General features: G+C 38.6%; 2 protein-coding genes across 2 annotated transcripts in view; both read right to left on the reverse strand.

Annotated features, from left to right (window-relative positions):
* Positions 1-429: 429 nt before the first annotated feature.
* zgc:173548 lies at positions 430-5336 on the reverse strand. The gene is given in 2 exon segments (NM_001105705.2): positions 430-1441; positions 5060-5336. Coding segments are annotated over 2 exon segments (849 nt in total). The 5' UTR covers positions 5235-5336; the 3' UTR covers positions 430-767.
* A 2280-nt stretch (positions 5337-7616) lies between these two features.
* cdh27 (cadherin 27) overlaps positions 7617-22244 on the reverse strand; it is a 29321-nt gene continuing 14693 nt past the window's right edge. The window contains exons 10-17 of the mRNA XM_017358274.4: positions 21050-21277; positions 16434-16655; positions 15253-15374; positions 11609-11707; positions 11441-11515; positions 11257-11304; positions 11061-11147; positions 7617-9716 (exon numbers count right to left, since the gene is read on the reverse strand). Of these exons, the coding sequence (XP_017213763.3) occupies positions 9510-9716; positions 11061-11147; positions 11257-11304; positions 11441-11515; positions 11609-11707; positions 15253-15374; positions 16434-16655; positions 21050-21277 (1088 nt within the window). The 3' untranslated portion in view covers positions 7617-9509. The remainder of the gene's footprint in view (positions 9717-11060; positions 11148-11256; positions 11305-11440; positions 11516-11608; positions 11708-15252; positions 15375-16433; positions 16656-21049; positions 21278-22244) is intronic.

Raw genomic sequence — 22244 nt, forward strand, 5'->3', positions numbered from 1 at the left:
ACAGTTCTGCATGCAACACTTTTTTCAGAGCAGGGTTAACCATGGCATGCTTCCGAAGTTTTCAGCACAGTGTCAGCAGACTTCTTCCTCCCAATTATTGGAAAATTTCGGCGAAATTTAGATGAGAAACACAGGAGAAACCATTTTTGTATCATAAAAGTATTTTTATTATAATCTGGAAGTCAAGTTATTATTTGTTGTTCCTAAAACTTGAATAAGTGACTTTTGTCAGGTAGTGTACGTTGGTAAAAATCCCTAACATTCCATGACTTAAAATAATTTCAAAATTCCATGTCTTACTTCAATAGACCATCTAAAATTCCATGATATTCCAGAAATTAAACGTTCCGTGGCAAGTCGAACCCTGCCAATATTACCAAGCAAAACATATTCAAGTATACAGACATTTAGTAAACAAATTTTCAAGACTTTTTCAGAACTTTAGTTTATTTTTCCAGAACTTTTATAATTCCATATAACAGAATCACCCCGATTGTCATCTCAAATATTTTGAACATTTCACTACAGTATAAACTAAGGTAAACATGTAAGGTGGAATATTATTTGATACAGAAACAATTTGACCAGAAAATGACATCGAAATTATAAAAGACATATTCCAGAGCTTTAACGATGATCATTTCTCAAATCCAACAACCAAACAAGTCAGACCAAGAGCGACCAATATCAAGTAACTTGTTTTCAATCAAAATCTCTCTTTTGTTTTAGTGTCTTATATCCAATTAAGTACTAAAATGTAGTACTTGTTAGTGGTTTAGAGACTCAATCAGAAAACAGCGCGCAGATTTGAGATGGTTTCTGACATGATTCGATCGGGAAAAGCCTCTTCCACACCTCGGGCAGCTGTATCGATAGTCCCCTGAATGGATTCGCTCGTGTTCTTTCAAGTTGAATTTCGTCTTAAAACGAATCCCGCATGAAGCACAGGAGAAAGGCCTCTCGTTCTGATGCAATATTACGTGACTCTGCAAATGTTCTTTGCTCTTGAAAGACTTTCCGCAAATCTTGCATATCACACTCTTCTGTTTTTGCCGACCCTTCCGGATCTTCTTGTTAAAGGTTTCGAGGTCAGTTTGAACGTCTTGTTCACTTATCAGATAGTCAACTTGATAGATGCGGTCAGGCAGCGCTGCAAATGAATTCATTTCACTGGTTTGATGATCAAACAGCTCAGACTTAACTGTGATCAATGCATCTGTACCGCCACTATCTTCACTCTTCACCATTTCCTTTGGCAGAATCTGGAGGCACTGATCTGGTTCCTGCTCAGTGACGTCTTCAGAAAGGGAAGAAACAATGGAAACAGCTTGACCAGAAGGATCAGGGGACATCACAGTGGCAACCTCCAATTTCATTCGAATTTCTGAGAGTTGTGAACCGCTCTGACCCTGCAGTACTTCATCTCTCGAACTTGAAGTATCTGTGAAACATGAGCCGCAAGATTCATTTAAAATTACAAAACGATAGCAATGTCACAAAAATATCAACAATAATGTAAAAAAGCTGTGTTTTATTAAATCTTTAAAAGTGAAATTTAAAAAGCCAAAGAACTTCAGAATCTATTAAAATGTTTTTTTTTTTTTTCAATTTAACCCTTTAACAGGCATAATGAGCACCTGGTTGACTTATTATCCATATTATCAAGTCAAGTCGAGTTTTATTGTCATTCTTCTACATTTCATAGGTTATCATAATATTTATCAGAGTTGTGTCAGTATATTATTCAATCCAAGATGTGGGCCAAAAAAAAAAAAAAAAAAAAAGTAAAAAAATTTGCTTGACCAACGCTTAAATTATAGAGGTAAACTTGGTTCTATATTTACACATTCAGACTTCTTCTCAACAGTCTTTAAAATACGCCAATGGCTATCAAAGTACAACATTGTTCACAGTCAATTAAATAAGTGTTTCTCAACCACGTTCCTGGAGGAACACCAGGGGCCTCATGTACGAAGACTTGCGTGGAAATCATACTAAAACATTGCGTACACACAGAGCTGTAAATGTGCGTACCAGTGGCGTACCGCAAAATGCAGAGGCCCCCCTGCAGGGATCGCTGACGGGGCCCCCTGATGAAGGGAGGGGGGGGGGGTACGTCATACGTCAATTTGCATATCACTGGCGTCATCACGTTCTACCGTTTCTGTTTGTTTAACAGCCTATGGTTAATAAAGGGGTATTTATAATTGCACTACACTTTATATAAGCATGTTTATTTAACTAAATTTATTGCTGTTTGAATACAGTATGTCATTATAGATATGTAGTGAATGTGCAGTAATCTCTCATATGTAATAAACTCAGACAAGTTCAGAAACTGTCACTAATATCTGTGATTGTGAACAAGAAAAGAATAAACGGTCCAATTAAACTGTTAAAATAAAGGAGAAGTAGATGGGTTTGACTGTACAAGGGAAATACCTTCACACTGCCTGTGCTAAATCATTTGTCGTCGGTACGCAGAGGGGTGATCTGCTCTCGGGCTGCAGGTGGGAGAGGCTGCTGTACGAGGACTGACTGGGCCGCCTGTCAGTGCTGTGAGGCGGGGGAGGGGCCGGCGGCATCACACGCAGCTCGTTGAGAAGAGTAGGGACGGTACAGTATGGACGAATGACAGTCTAAAAAAATCTCCAATAACACACACAAAAAAGTGCTAGATTTGTCGCTAAGGGGGTCTGAAAAGTCGCTAAATCTAGTGACAAAGTCGCTAAGTTGGCAACATTGGCGGCAAGCAATGAGAATGAAGTAGTCCACCGCTTTAGAGGTGTTCAGAGAACACAGACGTGTGAACTTTGGCTCCGACCACAGTTGTTCCCAAGAGTTTGATTATTGCGTTCGCCGGTGGATTTTTAATTATTGAAAATCACGACGACGCGGGGCCCCCTAATCACGCGGGGCCCCCCCGCGGCGCGTGCCCTGCGGGCCCGTCCGCTACACCACTGGTGCGTACGCAGAAAAAAATTCAGATGTATGAAACACTGCGTACGCTGAATTACACGCATATTCTTTTGTACATCCGAATGAACGTGAAACTGAGCGCAACATGCACGAGCGCAAAACCCCTCCCTGCCTCCTCCCCCGTATGAATATGCTAATGACTCTACTTTGGCAAAACCCATTAAAAAAGCAATGGCAAAAGCGAGCAAGAAGAGAAACTTTAAACAGAATGTGAGAATTGGAGGTGCTCCTTTCGGAGGTAGACCGGAGAAAAGCAGTGTTATTTGCAAGTTTGTCCTCCGGAATTAACAACAAAAGAAAAAAATTGAGTGGGAGAGTTTAGCTGATGCGGTTAACACAGTTGGGTCTGAACATCACACTGAATGAATTAAAAAAGAAATAGTGTGGTTTATAGGTGTAAAATGTTGCAGAACTCTTTACAGTCTCAGTGGCGCAGCTTGTTAAACGCATGTTAACATGTTTTGACACGTTCGAGCATGAACTCGGTTCAAATCCAGCGTCTGATGAACTCATTTTTCTTTTTTCCCCCACTACATATCAGATTTTGCCTACTATTTATAACGAGAAAGACAAGTAGGAATCATTAATAAGTCTGTGCATCATATTTTATTTGCACATTTATTGAATGGAAATGTTTCTGATTCACGCATGCAAATTCATCTTCAGATAGTGTCTTTATAGCAATGTGCGTGCAGTAGATTGCTCAGATTACATTGGGAAAACAGGCGACCGCTGCAAATTGCGCTTTAATGTTTAGCTGGTCAACTGTATGGTATGGAAACCTTATATACATGCTAGATGAACCTGTCTCATACAGCTGCCATTGCACGGCTCAAAGACACTTTGTAGAGAAGAATTTAACACAACTGCCTCTAGGAGTCGCCAATGGAAATAAAACAGACACGCACAAAAAATGTGCGTACGCCAGCCAGAAAGTTGGCGTGGAGCTGCGCACATTCCCACGTTCAGTTCATCGTTAGTAAATCCAAACGTGAGCGATTCTGAGCGTGAAACCTGGCGTACGCAAAGTTTTTGTGCGTACGCAGCGTTGATGTTGATGTGTCCCAATCAGATGTTCCATTTTCAGATGTCTCAATTTCCCCACATCCACACTGACATAGAGCAGCAGCATTTTAAAACCAAAATGGCCCCTTCAGTGTTTCCAAAACGCTCCGTTTTTGGGGCTCAAAAACTCAGGGGTAGTGTGGACAAAAGGGGTATCCATAGCAAAAGTTATGCGTTTTAAAACTAAAACGTAGTAGTGTAAACGGGGCCAATAACCTGTAACGGGCGTGACTGAAAGGATCTAAAAATGTAGAGCTAGTGGTCCTCCAGGAACGTGGTTGACAACCACTAAATTAAATCATGCTACTGTTGTTTTTAAATCACACTTGCACGCGATTTCAGACAGAATATTGAAAGTAGCATATCAGAAATTGTCACTGTTCAAAAATGAATGAATATAAAACCAGCTTTACCCTTAATACTGAAATTATCATGTTCAATTTTAAACACATCAATTATCTAAACCTTTTAAAACCACATAAAAATGCTGGTGTTCATAAAAAAATATATACAGCATAGCCAGCTTATATATACATGATATATTATTGTTAAGTGGAATCCTTAATAGTAAAGCTAGTTAGAACTAAAGTTAGTTTATAAGGTACTCCAAACAAAACACAGAGGTAAAGTTGGCTTTATATTCACACAATTAGACTTTCTCATCAATAATATAATTTCAGAAGAGTATTCTTTTTAAATTCTAAATAGAGAAATCATTTTAGCAGCCAATGAATATCAAAGTACAAGACTGTTCAGTCAAATAACTAGTGGTAATGCTGTTTTAAAACCTTACTCGCATGTGATGTCAGACCCAATATTCAAAGTACTAAAGTACTATGCTAAACAATATGAGAGCATGTCACGAGTTGTCACTGTACGTATATGCGAATATAAATAAACCCCAAGTTTACCTCAATAAACAGAACAGTTCCACTACAATTGTTTACACTGGTCCCTGTCTATAACATAAAAGCATGATAAGATCATTTAGGAACAATAATTATACGATACTGACCATTGCATGTTTCCACACACCTGCATCTTCTGCTCCTCAGACAGCAGTTCTCCTGCCTCAGTCGTTCAATCTCCTGCTCATAATCAATTATGCTCTCTTTTACAGAGTCGAATATTTCGTCGGCTACTGCCATCATGCGGCTCACCAAAAGTGAATAAAAAGAGCCCAATGCCATCGTGGTTAAGTTATTGTTGTTAGAAATGACAGCGTTTTAAGCCTCTTGCAAGTTGCTACAACTTTTTCTAATCCTTTTTCTGACGCTGCTTTCTTCTTCTTCTCGTGTTTATTGGTGAATCGCTTTTGAGGTGCATATACCGCCATCTCCTGAGCTGTAGTCGGAAGTGAATAAATAAACAATTACCGAGAGAAATTATACATTTGTTAATCTTGTACAAAGCTACAATGCAACCTTTCTCTTAAAAATAACAGAAAAATAATGGAACCTGACTTTGCCATCACTGTATCAACACAATCAGACATAGCAAATCTCACATTTTAATTTTAGCAGACGATTGGGACAATTAGCCTACTAACGAACAATTGGTAAACATGTAAAATAGCTAAATCAATTATCAAAATATTCCTCTGACAGAGTTGATGGTGCTGATGGATTTTTGGATGAATGGACAAGACTATCATTGCTGTATAAAACAATCACAACACAGAGTAGCTATCTGTTTCAAAATCTTTGTTTATTTTTCTAGATTTAGATTTAGGAGACTTTTTTGGGCGTTGAAGTCTTACATGTTGGCATTTCTTTCACAAAACATACAGTATGAAGTTTATGTAGTGGCTATTTCTGTTGAAGTGACTTGCTTTTGCAGGTAATCCATGGTGTTTTGCTATTTGTGCATGATGTTTTGAGAAGTGCACTTCCTGTTTTGCAAATTTTAATTCTGATCTGAGAAATGTACCAAAGCGATGTAATATTAAAAGTATTAAAAGTAATAATATGTTTTAATTAATCAATTAAGTCTTTTATAGGACATACAGTATATGTCTTTTCAAAATGCACACTTAAATTATTCTATGTTTATTAACAGTCGCCTTTATTTCCAGAAAATATAAGAATTTATGCTGAGCAATCAATTACAATTTCTTTAGTGCTCTGAAAATAAAACGATAACACTTTATTTTGATGGTCCATTTGAGTATTAGTAGACTGTCTGCTTAATATCTACAGCTCCTTCAACAGACATTTAACTGACTATAAGAAACTATGCAAGTACATGTCAACTCAAACTAACCAAAACCCTAACCCCAAGCTAACAGTCTACTTATAATCTAATGAGAATTATTTGGCATGTAGATGCAATGTAACTTAAATTCAATAAACAGTCCATCAAAATAAAGTGTGTCCAATAAAACAAACATTGAGAAATATCAATTACCACTTCAAAGGTAACAAAGTATTGACGTTCATTTATTATCTTTGAGTAACCCATAATTTCAGCAACATTTTGTAGTTTTTTTGTTTGTTCTGCATCTTAAATATGCAAGGAAAGTAACATTTTTAAAATGCATACAAACATCATCTTAAAAATCACACTATTAAAGATTTCTATGTACATATTTATAACCCTGAGTACAATATTTTAAAGCATATTGTTTCATTTGTTTAAACCAGAGGCGTCAAAGTCAATTTCTGATTCCTGGAGGGCCGCGGCTCTGAAGAGTTTAGTTCCAGCCCTGCTTCAATGCTCCTAGGCATCAAACAAGCCTAAAGCACTCAATTAATTTGATCAGATGTTTTTAATTAGGGTTGGAGCTAAACTGTGCAGAGCTGTGGCCCTCCAGGAACACAGTTTGACACCTGTGGTTTAAATGATCACACTAAGAATGAAGTACAGGTTAATGAAAGTTCTCTGAGGTAGTAATGGCCTGTTTTTGCAGGTGCAAAGCACACAGGGGCAGCTATGGCCTAATGGTTAGAGAGTTGGACTTGTGACCCAAAGGTTTGTGGAAAAAGTGAATGGATATACATATAGGTCCATAAATATTTAGACATCAACACAAATCCAACATTTTTCTCTATACACCAATAAAATGGATTTAAAATGAAACAAACAAGATGTGCTTTAACTGGAGCTTTGATTTGAGGGCATTTACATCCAAATCAGGTGAACGCTATAGGAATTACAACAGTTTGCATATGTGCTTCTCACTTGTAAAGGGTCCAAAAGTAATGAGGCAATTGACATCTAAGCTGTTCCATGGCCAGGTGTGTGTTATTCCCTCATTAATTGCAATCTTCAACGACTGAAGAATTCTTTCTCTGGTGAAGAAAATAGTTGGCCAGATCAAGAACACTCTCCAGCTAGGTGTATGTGTGTCAGAGTCAACAATCAAGAGAAGACTTCACCAGAGTGAATACAGAGGGGTCCACCACAAGATGTACACCATTGGTGAGCCTCAAAAACAGAAAGGCCACATTAGAGTTCTAAAAAAACCTTCACATTGCTGGAACAGCATCCCATAGACAGATGAGACCAGAATCAACTTGTAAAAATTAAATTTTTTAAATTCACCTTTATATATTTATTATATTAATATATATAATTACTTTTGGACCCTTAACAAGTGGGAGGCACATATGCAAACTGTTGTAATTCCTACAGCCTTCACCTGATTTGGATGTAAATAGTCTCAAATTAAAGCTGGCAGTATGCAGTTAAAGTACATCTTGCACATCTTAGTTTTATTTAAAATTTATTATGTTTATGTCACTATGTATAGAACCAAAAATGTTAGAATTGTGTCAATGTTCAAATGTTTATGGACCTAACTGTATGTGTAGCTCTTTTCCACCCTTAGGAAATTGTAAACTTTTTTTATAAGTGAAAAACTGAAAAGTTTTGGTTGTAAAATATACATTTAACATGGCAGCATAGTTTTTCACCAAAAATAAAAAATAGAACTTATCCCATTTAAGACAAAAAAAAAATCAACATAGGCTCATTCTGAAAACATAGCCCTTTATACATTTCTAGAGATTGAGAATTATGTAGCCATAAGTACATATCGCTGCATTTAATCTTTAAAACAAACCATACAAGACGGTTTGATGCCGTTTCTTTACCAGCTGACCGCTTACCTCTGTATGGACGGCTTTCTGCAGTTACTAGTTTGTCCAGTGGCTCGTTGCATACGTCCAAGAATTTGCGACACAGATAGGAGTTGACAGAGTTTGAGTCCAGCAAAGAATGATTTGAGAAAGCAGGCAAGTCAAAAACAAAATCCAAAAAGTAAAATAAACAAGTAAATAACAGAGTGAGAATGTGGTAAAAATCAGGGGGCATTTCTTTTCTGGATCACTTTTCAAAACACTGTCGGTTGGGTTTAGGGACGTTGGTGGGCGCTAGTCAATCTGTGCTTTTTAAAACACTATCGGTTGGGCTTAGGGGGTGGGTATTTACCTGCCAAAATTTGTCTCCAAAATTCTGTGAGAGCAGTTTGTTGGGGGTATGGCGGTATGTGTTTGCCTGAATAGCGGTTGAGAACCGGGTTAGTAAGTGTACTCTGATGTTAGTAACTGTACTATGGACTGGGTTTCGGGCGGCCGATACGATTGGATAAGTACTATGCCACAGTTGGCAACCCAGGGGTGTTACAGACTGTACTAAAAAGCTGAGGATCGAGGCAGATCGAAATTACGTAAGTTTTCTGAGAGAAATAACAAAATGGGAGGGTGGGGGGACATGGTGTGAAATATAGGAGACTCCCAGGAAAAACCAAAGTGTTGGCAGTTATGAGTGGGTGGGGGAATCGAATAGTTGGTCAGTCGACCACGGCCTCTGGTGGATTTACGCGAGAACAGCAGGTGCGGATAGCACTCGCAGGAGAAATTTGAGATCTGAAAAAGCGTACACAGCGACCTCTGGTGGATTTACACGAGAACAGCAGGTGCGAATGGCACTCGCAGGAGAAATTTGAGATCTAAAAAAGCGTACACAGCGACCTCTGGTGGATTTACATGAGAACAGCAGGTGCGAATGGCACTCACAGGAGAAATTTGAGATATGAAAAAGCGTACACAGTGACCTCTGGTGGATTTACATGAGAACAGCAGGTGCGAATGGCACTCACAGGAGAAATTTGAGATATGAAAAAGCGTACACAGTGACCTCTGGTGGATTTACGTGAGAAAAAAAGCGCAGCCTCTGGTGGATTTTCAAAAACAAAAATTGCAAAAAAAAAAAAACATACCTCCTATTTGGCGCACTCCAGAAATGTATGGGCTAGGTTTTCAGAATGGGCCTGGGTTGAAAAAAATTTAAGCAAAAAAAACAACAAAAAAAAAACAAATAACATTCCGAATCAAATTGACCAGTGCAATTATGACACATAAAAAGACATTTAAAGACATTAAGACTAAAATCTTTTGTTTTTTTCCCCCTTTGTAACAATTAACTGGACCCTGACTGATCAGTAACTGATCACTAGACAATCATCAATTCTGTTTTGACCCTGGATTACAGATAGAAGCCAGTTTCTTAAATGCAGGTCCAAGGTCAGAAAGCAGATCAGGATTAAACTCATTACTGGGCAGGTCTATGGGGTCCAGATCTGCAAGCTTGTCCGTGTTGTCCTCAAAGGCGTAAAGATGAGGCTCATAATCCAGCAACTCATTTTCTTGAGATTGCATTAAATGTAATTTCTGAAAATCAAAGAAGTTAATTAACTCTGAATTTATCTGTTGGTAAGTGGAAGATGAATTGGTAACACTTTACAATAACAGAACATGAATAATCATGTATTAATATGTAAACTAAACATTACTCTATCTGTTTGGACTAATGATGAGTTATTGTGTGCGCTAATCATGAACTAACTTCAACAAAAACATGAGCCACATGAGTTCAAGTTTGAATAACAGCTATCTTAATAACTTGTTAGTACATGCAATTACTGTATTAATTACCACATAATTTTATGCCCAGTTTAACCATCATGACAATAATGTATAATTATATTGTCATTCTTATTGTTATTATATTATATTGTCAAGTATAATTATATGACTTTACTTGAAGGGACACATCATCATAAACCCATTCTTAACTACTCAAAACTCCTTATGCACGTCAGTCTAGTGCGTTTACACTGAACAACAATAGAAAAGTGTTCTGTCAACATCAACATGATCAGTTTAAACACTGAAGTTCCATCAGTTAAGGATGAGTTAATGGTGATGTGCCCCTTCAAGTAAAGTCATGTCATAACAGTAAATGGCTTTTCAAAACACTGTAGGTTGGGTTTAGGGAAGTCGGTGGACGCTGGTCAATCGGTGCTTTTTAAAACATTATCGGTTGGGTTTTGAAAAGGGGGTGGGTTTACCTGCCAACATTTGTCTCCAAAATTCCGTAAGACCGGTGTGTTGGGGGTGTGGCAGTATGCATTTGTCTGAATAACACAGTTGAGAACCGGTTAGTAACTACTGTGGTGTTAGTAACTCTACTATGGACTGCTGCGATCGGATAAGTACTATACCAAAGCTGGTGATCCGGGGATGTTACAGATTGTACCAAAAAGTTGAGGACAAGAGTGGGGTGAAATTACAGGACTTTTCTGGGAGAAACAGAAGTGTTGGCAGGTATAAGTGGGTGGGGGGATCAGACGGTTGGTCAGTCATTCAGTCAACAGCGGCCTCTGGTGGATTTACGCAAGAACAGCAGGCACGAGTTGCACTCGCGAGAGAAATTTGTACCCCTCCAAGTAATGTCATGCTACAATAACAGCTCATTAGTTCATGTTGGTTCCATTCAACTAAAACGTAAATGTTAATCAATAAATTAATTAACAACATGTACTAGCAAGTAATTAAGGTAGCCGTTATTAACGCATGAACTCTTGTGACTCATGTTATAAAGTTAGTTCATGATTAGCGCACGCATTACCTCATCATTAACTCATCATAATGTTTAGTTTACACATTATTGCATCATTGTTCATATATAGGTAATGTAAAGTGCTACAGATGAATTTACTGCTTGAAGTATACCTGAGTTAGCAAGCTTTGTAAAGTGGATTGGTTGATGAAATAGGTTTTCGCTCTTCTTTGCGAGCCCCTTCTGCTAAATGTGGAGCCCTAAGGAGAGTAAAGAAAATCCTATATATTACTGATTTTAGGATTTTGCAAGAGCACAGTTTTACTGAAGAGTAACAAGTTTAGACGTGTTAACATGATTAAGATTTACCTGGTAGTAGTTGTCGATTTGGTACTGTTTCCGCATCCATGACTGATTCTTAAGAGCAGAAGAGTAAATGTTAAACTTACACTTAGACATAGGAGAAAAATGCTCATTATAGAAGAAGATTTCAGATGCTATATACTTAGCAGATTTGAACTCTTCATATTTAGATGAGTAATCACTCTATTACCTCACGGGAAAAGTACTGTGATCTGTCTCTAGACCAAGACTCCCTTCCAGCAGAAGTCACATTTTTGCTAGATACCTGTGATCAACAAATAAAAATCTAATTCTTATTATTTTGGTATCAGTTTTGTAATGTTTCCACAAGACCTCAGTACAGGAATGTTTTCTATACCTGCTGAACATCAGCTTTCTTTTGAGCCCAGTCATTGACAATAGTTGTTTCCTTGACTGACTGACAGACAGATGCTTTCCTCAGAAGAGTTGTCGGGACCTTTGATAATTAAAAAATGAGAGAACAATTGTTATTTGTCTTGTTTTAGTTTTAAAAAATTTAAAGATATACAGTAACTGACAAAAGTCTTGTCGCCTATCCAAGTTTTAGGAACAACAAATAATAACTTGATATCTAGTTGCTCTTTTTGTATCAGAAGGGGCTTATATGAAAGGCAAAGGCCTCAAGATTATGCTTATTATCTTAAAATAAAATATGATCATGCCTTGATTTTTAATAATTTAATTAGGACAGTGAGGTCTGACTTCTCTCAGACAAAAGTCTTGTCACTTAACAGAAATAATGTACAGAATAGAATATAAAGTTATGGTGCATTGGAGAAAGAGTTAATATTGTGTATGACTCCCATGAGCTTGGAGGACTGCATCCATACATCTCTGCAATGTCTTAAATCACTTATTTATAAGGTCATCTGGAATGGCAAAGAAAGCGTTTTTGCAGGACTCCCAGAGTTCATCAAGATTCTTTAGATTCATCTTCAATGCCTCCTTTTCCATCTTACCCTCAACATGCTCAATAATGTTTATGTCTGGTGACTGGGCTGGCCAATCCTGGAGCACCTTGACCTTCTTTGCATTCAGGAACTTTGATGTGGAGGCTGAAGTATAAGAAGGAGCGCTATCCTGCTAAAGTTTGCCCTCTCCTGTGGTTTGTAATGTAATAGGCAGCACAAATGTCTTGATACCTCAGGCTGTTGATGTTGCCATCCACTCTGCAGATCTCTCGCAAGCCCCCATACTGAATGTAACCCCAAACCATAATTTTTCCTTTACCAAACTTGACTGATTTCTCTGAGAATCTTGGGTCTAGGTGGGTTCCAGTAGGTCTTCTGCAGTATTGGAACCCACATAGACCCAAGATTCTCTGCCACTTTCCAAATGATCAACTAGAAGTCAAGTTATTATTTGTTGCTCTTACAACTGGGATCGACGACAAGATTTTGTCAAGCAGTGTATATATTAACAAATAGATTATAAATACAGCCATGTGAAAAAAGTTAGGCCATCTTTCTAAATTCCATGTTTTTTTCTGTCAGGGCATATTAAAAGGACTTGAAGAGATGATACCGATGAGAACTTCCAGGACAGCACAATATTAGTTATATAATATTAGTTATTAGTTATATTAGTTAATATAACTAATACACCTAATTGAAAATGTATTCTCCCTGTATTTGCGTGGGTTTTCTCTGAGTGCTCTGGTTTCCCCCACAGTCCAAAGACATGTGTTATAGGTGAATTGAATAAACTAAATTGGCCGTAGTGTGTGTAAATGAGTGTGTTTGGATGTTTCCCAGTACTGGGTTGAAAGGGTATCTGCTGTGTAAAACATATGCTGGATAAATTGGCGGGTAATTTCACTGTGGTGACCCCTTAAGGGACTGAGCTGAAGGAAAATGAATGAATATTATACACATAGATATGACCTCTTTGAAACTGACACAATATATTGCATAACTGCAGGATAACTATGTATATATACTATCCCGCCCAATACACAACTGCTTAACTTTCTGATTTTGAGTATTATAATGTGATAATGTCCACCTTTTGTAAAACTGCTTTGGAACAATTATTTCTGTGAAAGGTGCTATACAAATAAAAAAACAACATATTGGCAGGTCATAAAACTTGGAAAACAAACCCTTAGATGAACAGGATCACATGAAATTAATTTTTATTTTTGGGTGAACTGTCCCTTTAACAGTAAGAGTGTCCTACATTTGTCATTCATTGCTTTTCGATTTTGAGCTTTTTTGTTGTATAATTAGTTTTTCTCAGTCACTTTGGTGCATTTCTCACAACACTATTTACATTTGCACAACAGGTAATGCATTTCTCAAAACAATTAGTCATTTGTGCACATCCTAGTAGCAGTTTCTCATTCTTTCCAACAAATTGCAAATGCTTTTGGACATGCATCAATTGCTTTGATACAACTCTCTGCTGTTTATATCATTATCATTTGCTTATGTCATGTCAGTCAAAATGAACTAAACTTGTAAATGCTGAATAGTCATTCTATATAAAACTAACAGTCCTCATTTCATTAATTGAGTCTTTACATACAAAAATTTTGAACTAGTTGTCAAAATCTGTCAAGCCAATTTTATAAAACAAATTTAAATCTTTATTTTCCTGAAAATGTCTTCTAAAATGAACAATTTGATGATTTACAGACCTGTGTGTGTTGTAGACTCAGGTCCAGTATGTACTGCAATATTGTTTACAGTTGTGCTCAGCTCTATCCAAAGGGAGTTTCTGTTTGTTGTAAATAAGGGTGTGTTTATTGTTTTGCACAATGCTGTGAATACGTAAATTAGGACTGTAAAGAGCAAATGCAGTAAAAATGTGCAACATACATATTCAGTGTCTTGTACTCAGACACCTCACTAAATGCAGTGATGTCTAACTTTACTGTAGTTTTCAAAAGGCTGTGCAAATAGTATATAGTGCTGTCTTGAGCATTTTCAGGAAGTGTCACCAAAATCTGACTTTTTGCATTGAAAAAAATGTCCAGAGTAAACTCATAATGAAAACATGACTAAGCCATTTGACTATCCTGTTCATAAACAATGGTGTCAGGACTTTTCATTTTGATGACACTGACACTTTGCTTGACATGAATACTTGCTTTTGAGGAATGAACTATCCATTTTGAGCATGTGACGCGCTTTTGCAGGTTATCAGCTAGGTTTTGCAGTTTGTACTAATTGTTTTGAGAAATGCATTAACTGTTGTGCAAAAATGCACTAGTGTTGTGAGAAACGCACCAAAGCGACTGAGAAAAACTGTAATGGCATGGTGCAATATGTCATGTTGTTGATCATAAAAGGTTTTCTTTTACAAATTGTAAGATCATGAAAGGTCATTAAATTCAATAGGTTGTCCTAACTTATTCACATGACAAATAAATAGATAGGTAGGTAGGTAGGTAAATAGATGGATGGATAGACAGACAGACAGACAGACAGACAGACAGACAGACAGACAGACAGACAGATAGATAGATAGATAGATAGATAGATAGATAGATAGATAGATAGATAGATAGATAGATAGATAGATAGATAGATAGATAGATAGATAGATAGATAGATAGATAGATAGATAGATAGATAGATAGACAGACCGACAAACAGACAGACAGACAGACATACAGACAGACAGATAGATAGAGATAGATAGATAGTTAGATAGTTAGATGGATGGATGGATGGATGGATGGACAGAAGGACAGACGGACGGATAGATCGATGGATAGGAAGAATATAGATATATATAGATGGACAGACAGACAGACAGACAGACAGACAGACAGACAGACAGACAGACAAATAGATACTGTAGATAGAGTTAAACACCACAGACAGACAGACAGACAGACAGACAGACAGACAGACAGACAGACAGATAGACAGATAGACAGATAGATAGATAGATAGATAGATAGATAGATAGATAGATAGATAGATAGATAGATAGATAGATAGATAGATAGATAGATAGATAGATAGATATTACCATACAATCTGTGCCTGGTTTCTCAATATTTGATGACAGAAGGGCATCTTCTAAGACATTGTCTACTTGTACCAGAGACTTCACACTTCCGCAAGAGCAAGTGAGGGACAGCAGCAGAAAAGCTATCAGGAAAAAAAACCTTCAGATTCAAGGTGCTTTTTACTTTTTAACATCATATAATCATGCATGCACACACTAGTATATACCATATTTTGTTTGTTTTAAGAAGTCAACATGTCCTGTCCAATAGCGGGACAATATATTTGAATCATGCTAATATTCCATGGTCTGTTGAAATGCCTGTTCTTGATTTTAATTAGCTGGAACAGGAGGTGACCAACCCTGTTCCTGGAGATCTACCTTCCTGCAGATTTCAGTTGCAATCCATATCAAACACACCTGCCTGTACTTATCAAGTTTTGCTAAAGTCTTAATTAATTGGTTAAGGTGTGCTTGATCATTGTTGGAGCAGAACTCTACAGGAAGGTAGAGCTCCAGGAACAGGCTTAAGCACCCCCAGGCTGAAGAGTGTGCATTATTTTCATTAAAACATAGTTCAAGTCAGTTTTGATTACAGTCAAAATGTTGTCAAATATTGGCCAAAATCAGCAAAACAAAGTTTAGCTTGCATATAACTTGACGTCGACCATAGAATAAGTGGGATAATCAACGGCTTGTTGTGTGTTAAAGGAGTTTAAATGCACTTTGTGGAGGCAACTGCCCTTCGATTTGCATCGGGCTGTTCTTCACTTCCACGTTTTGCATTTAAAATACTTTCAAGAGTTCACACTTAGATGGGCATGCTGTCCCTGGGAGAGAACCCTGAGCTCAGAGATAGTTGAGCCCAGGGCTCCCGCTTGGTCAATGAGCATGTAAAGGGGATAAGAGATTAGGTAGTTCTCGAGAGATCCCTCTGGTAAACGAGGAAAAGGGGGAGATGGGGTGGACAGGGGGGATTCTTTAAAAATGAAGATAAGGGAGTAGTGCTAGACAGGCTATTCATTATGAGTTTGGAATAATTTGATTGGATTATTATTGATTACTGATGAGAGACCAGCCACGATCAATCATATCACATGCTTCTCTCGAAATTAGTTTGTGAAACTTCACTTAACACACAACAAGCCATTCATTATGCTTTATTTATAGGTAATTAAAGGGAAGAATAATCAACTGCTCACCCAAAACCATGAGAGTGGCAAAAATGGTAATTCCTAACAGACCATTTCCCACTTTTTGCTGTGTGTTGCGCTGGAGCAGGCAGTTTGGTGAGACGTCACAATCACATGCAGCGACAGTCAGGTTCTGGTGCACAAACCTGCCCTGCTTATCAGAGATTTTCACACTCAGTGTGTACAGGCTCGCATGAACTCTTTTATCCTTCACCAAACGCACGGTGTAACCTAAAAGACAAAGTCAGAAAAGATTGAAGAAAGGTGATGGACTATGCAGCCCAGGCTCATTCTGAAAATGTACTGCTATGTACATTTCTGGAGAGCGCCAAATACGTCCCAGGAGCTACGTTTTTTGGTTTTTTTGCAGTTTTTGTTTTTACAAATCCACCAGAGGGCGCTGTGTATGGTTTTTCAGATCTCAAATTTCTCTTGCGAGTGCTATTCGCGCCTGCTGTTCTCGCAGAAAATCCACCAGAGGATGCTTTCAACTGACTGACTGACTGACCGATCAACTGACCCACGCTCCTCCTTCCCTAAACCCAACCAAAAGTGTTTTCAAAAGCACTGATTGACCCGCTCACCCACCTCCCTTAACCCAACCAACAGTTTTGGAAAGCAATATTTGGTATCCATTTTTCTCTTACCTGCCTTCTGGAACCATTTTCCGAAAAGGAACGGCATCATACCGACCCATAGCAATCATTTTAAAGACGAAATGCAGCCATACCTACCTCTTGCTACATAATTCGCGATCTCCAGAAATTTATATAGGGCTACGATTTCAGAATGAGCCTACTGTATGTTAAACTATGGGCTTTCAATCAAAAAACCAGCCAAATGTTGAGAACACTTAGGCTGCGTCCAAAATCACTTACAACTCAGTAAGTACTACATTTTAATTTGAATTTACTATATGACCATAAGAAAAAAAGTATGAAAGTGAGTAGTATGAATAGAGCTCAGACTGCATCTGCCATTAGTCATTATCACGTGACCTACCCGTGCCAGTTGTGTCGCTTCAGTTCAATTCATGGATTCTCTCGCAGTGCATCATAAGATAGTGTAGCGTCCATTGGATGTGCACTATAAAACCTGGCAGCCAGTAGTAGGTCATTCAGGTACTTCTTGCATACTGTTTTTTCAAATTCTATGAATTCTGTCATACTACTCAGCTCGCATATTGTTTTTAGCGTACTATATAGTATAGAAGTACATGATTTCAGATGCAGCCTGTGATTATAATCATTCGAGATTCTGACAGTGGTAATTAGACTCTAGGGTTGACTAGAGCTCTATTCACACTGTGCGATTTCAGCCAAGATTTGGTCATCTGAGATAAATTTGAGAAATCCTACAAGAATTATTAGCCATTACCATCAAATTTTCCCTCCGATAAAGTTCTGCAGTGAAGATTTCAGGCCCTTCCCTGCAGTGTGACTTTAGCTCAGACCACAAACCAGAAGGAGCACTGAATCTGATGACGCTCTCAGCACAACAATTTCAAACCATGGTCAGACTACAAAACTTTTTTCTGGTTTTATTATGGACCCTTTTTACAAGACTGTTATGACACATTAAACGCTCATCAGCATCTTGACAAAGACAATAGAATACGCAAGATGTGTCACTCGTATAGTTAAGTCCCGCCTATTAGTACAGGAGCCAATCACCGAATGCTATATGGGGAGAAGTTCAGACCAGGCGTGTGCTTTTGTGACAGTTTAGTGGTCAACAAACACACTGGAATCTCAGCGAACACTTGCTTCAAAGACAAAAAATATATCCACATAAAGCTTGAAATCTGTACTTTTACATGAACCACTTACACCTGGAAACAACACTTATTTTTGGCTTTGTAATCTGTATGAAATGAAAGTAAGGTGACAGCATGACAGCAACTACTCAAACGCCAACAGACTTGTAAACAAAGAGTCACTGTCATTCCTGGAGGAGATTCACCATCAAGACCAAGTTGTGAATTACATCAGAAGACCAGCGCGACCTGAAGAAGCACTATCCAGAGGATGATAATGTGTAGAACAGCCATAAATTAGGTTGGTGTCGTGATCTCGTTCCTTTCACATTAACTCGAGCAACCTGAAAATATGATTTTGTTTGATTTGAACATTGTGAGGCGAGGCAGTGGTGCAGTAGGTAGTGCTGTCGCCTCACAGCAAGAAGGCCGCTGGTTCGAACCTCGGCTCAGTTGGCGTTTCTGTGTGGAGTTTGCATGTTCTCACTGCCTTCGCATGGGTTTCCTCCGGGTGCTCCGGTTTCCCCCACAGTCCAAAGACATGCGGTACAGGTGAATTGGGTAAGCTAAATTGTCCGTAATGTATGAGTGTGTGCGTGGATGTTTCCCAGAGATGGGTTGCGGCTGGAAGGGCATCCGCTGCGTAAAAACTTGCTGGATAGGTTAGCGGTTCATTCCGCTGTGGCGACCCCGGATTAATAAAGGGACTAAGCCGACAAGAAAATGAATGAATGAATGAACATTGTGAATAAAACTTACGGTTCCCTACGTTGTTCTTTAATTTTATTGGTGATTCTAAATACATAATGTTTTGGTAAGCTTGGGAAACAGTTCTGAAAAATTTGATGTTTCCTCATTCAGACAGAATGCCAGAGCATACCGCCCGAGAGGCGTTTTAAAGATGGCCGCCGAGCACTCCTTAAATTGTAAATTGCGAGGAGGGAGAGGTGTCGCAGACTAACGGGAATAGCAGGTGGGGGATTGATTGGTGGTTTGTCGTAGGCTAAAGTGAAAGGGGAGATTGGGGATTGTTGCACAAACCAAAGGGTGAAGAGGTGTGGCGGGGGAGGTTCGCGGATGAAAGTGAAGTGTGGGGGGGTAGGTTTAGGGATTGTCACGTATGAAAGGGTGAAGAGGTCGGGGAGCGGTGGGTGGTTGTCGCGTACAAAAGTGAATAGCGGGTGGGTGGGGTTGCCGTGGAGGAAAGTGAAGAGGGGAAGGGTGGTTGTGGCGGTGTTGCATATGAAAATGAAGAGGGTTGGGGTGACATGGAAGAAGGTGAAGAGTGTGGGTGGGCGGTGGTGCGTGTGTGCGGGTGTGAGGAGGGGAATCGGTAAAATAAGGTGCCGAATCAGATTTCAGGATCTGGATTAGGTGCCAGATTCGAACCTGGCTTGTTCCATCACAAACTAAGCCCTGGCGCCATGTGAAATGACTTCCCAAATAGCAATATTTCTCTGGCCCAGATCTGGCCCACACAATCAGCTTTTGCTTGGCCCACATGCCGCTGTGCATTACGATACATGATAGGACCAAGTCTGGCTTCCTTACAAGAACCAAACATGGACCAAGTCTCAGCTAAGTTAATAACCCATAACTGGGCCTGAACTGGGCCAGATATATTGGTGTGTCACGACTGCGAAGAATTTGATAAACCCATTAAGCATTTCGCCGTGCTTTTTCTCGAAGTGACCTGATCGGTAGAATTTCTTCTTTACTCAATTATAATTTTAATGTATTTTGAATGTGGGTCAAGACAGGTCAAACTTACGTGGCCCACATATACATTTTTAACATCTGGGCCAAATACTACATTTGATATCTGGCCCAAGTCTTGTGTGCTGCCTTAAAGACGGTGCTGCCTCTGCTGGCCCACATGCTGTATGCCAGTGCCGGACGAATGCCTGCTGTGCCAGCTTTCGGCCAAATCTAGGCCAGAATTCTTTGCTACCTGGGTTGCCTTATAGGGAGTTTGATCTTAAAAAGACCTGAAAGTTTTAATATTATTTTGATTTTAAAAAAATTATGTACTTTTATACGTATTTATGTATGTATTACATCATTTTTGCATCAAATGAAAAAAAGCTAATTACTATCTTTGTGAGATGTTTCTAATGCAGTGTCTATGAGTGGGACAGTAAATTTGACATTGTTTCCTCTTCCGGCTGTCACATAATTGTTTTTCCTTTTTCTGAATGTCTTGACAACACCATTGTGGACTTTTTAACTTATTATTTGAGCAAATAGGATTGTAAAAAAAAATGTTGTTGGACTCTCCCCTTTACTACGCTCTAAATTTACACAACTATGACGACTTACACTACTGAGAAACAAAGAAGTATGAAAAAGATCCATTGAGGCATGCTGTGAGCAAATTAGTGCTACATTTTGTTTCATTTTGCAGTGAGGTGTCATATCTGAATGTGAAATAATGTGTCTCAGATGGAAGATGTCTAACTTTTCTTGCGTGTCCGTATGTTTGGCGCATTTTGCTGTTATTCAGTCTGACATTATGGCTGACATCTTACAGTGTGACAGAGGGATCATGTTCATGCAATCTGACATGCTACAATCACATAGTGTGATACAAGCTTAAGAAATAGGTAACACTTTATTTTGACGGTCCATTTGATAATGAGTAGACTGTCTACTTAATATCTGCTGATACAGACATTCAACAGACATTTAACTGACTATAAGAAACTTTGCAAGTAAATGTCAACTTTAACCCTAACCCCAACCCTAATCCCAACCTAACAGGCTATCTATATTCTAATGAGAATTAGTTGGCATGTAGATGCAATGTAACTTAATTCAACAAACAGACCATCAAAATAAAGTGTGACCAAGAAATAATATTATTATTTACCATAGCTCGGGTCAAAACTCCATCCTTCCTTATGGTCTCCTATAATTTCAAAACTGAACGGCCCACTGTATGGATCTCCATCAAGGTCCTGCGCTGAGACCTCTGCACTTGACGCTTGGTCAGACTGACAGACAGACACTCTGTTTTCCTTTAGCAAGGGGACGTTATCATTCTTGTCTTCCACATAGAGCTGAATCGTGGCAGTGCTTGTCATTGGAGGATGGTCATCTGGTGTGGAAAATCAAAATTTCAACAGAGAAAAGAAGTTGTAATGCAGACTATACAGACTGGTTAAGGCATAAAATGCTGGGATAGTGTTGGAAAAAGGACTATTATTATATTATGTTTGTCTCTTTATCTTTTTATTAAACAATTGTATTTGCATTGCTTAAGGTGATATTAACCAAACTTCTTCTCTTGATTTTCATATGTCTTGCATACTAATGAATCAGTTTTGCAGAAGTAGATGAAGCTGATAGAAATGCAAAGACCTGCGGCCTTATGTATCAACGATACGTTCGAACTAAAACTTTTGCTTGCGCCAGGTTTCACGCTCACATTTGGATTAACTAATGATGAAATGAATGTGAGAATGTGCGTCGGTCCACACCAACTTCACGTCTGGCGTTCGTGCATTTCCTGTGTGTGTTTGTTTTATTTCCATTGGAGACTCCTAGAGGCAATTGTGTTAAACTGCACACTACAAAGTATCTTTGAGCCGTGCAATGGCAGCTGTATGGGACGGGATCATGCGCATGTCTAGCAGGTATATAAGATTTCCATACCATGAAGTTGACCAGCCAAACATTAAAGCGCAACTTGCAGCGATTGCTTGTTTTACCAATGTAGTCGGAGCGATCTACTGCACGCATATTGCTATAAAGGTGCCATCTGAAGACGAATTTGCATAGGCTACGTCAGGGGTTTTCAAAGTGTGAGGCGCGCCTCCCCTGGGGGGCGCCAGAGCATGTCAGGGGAGGCGCTGGAAAAATATAGAATAAAAATATAATTATTAAGTTTAATTATTATATGTATTTTTTACTATATTTAAACGTTTTAATTAAACAAAGCTAAAAAAAAAAATACGTCAAAAATAAGAAAACCTTTTTTACCCAGAAGGCCATAGCTGTGAATTCTCTTCTGTTTGGCAAGTCTGTCGCGCGCGTTCTGATCAGCTGTGTTGTCGCGCGCACGC

The sequence above is a fragment of the Danio rerio genome, chromosome 11 (assembly GCF_049306965.1).
Source record: "Danio rerio strain Tuebingen ecotype United States chromosome 11, GRCz12tu, whole genome shotgun sequence".
NCBI lineage: Eukaryota > Metazoa > Chordata > Actinopteri > Cypriniformes > Danionidae > Danio > Danio rerio.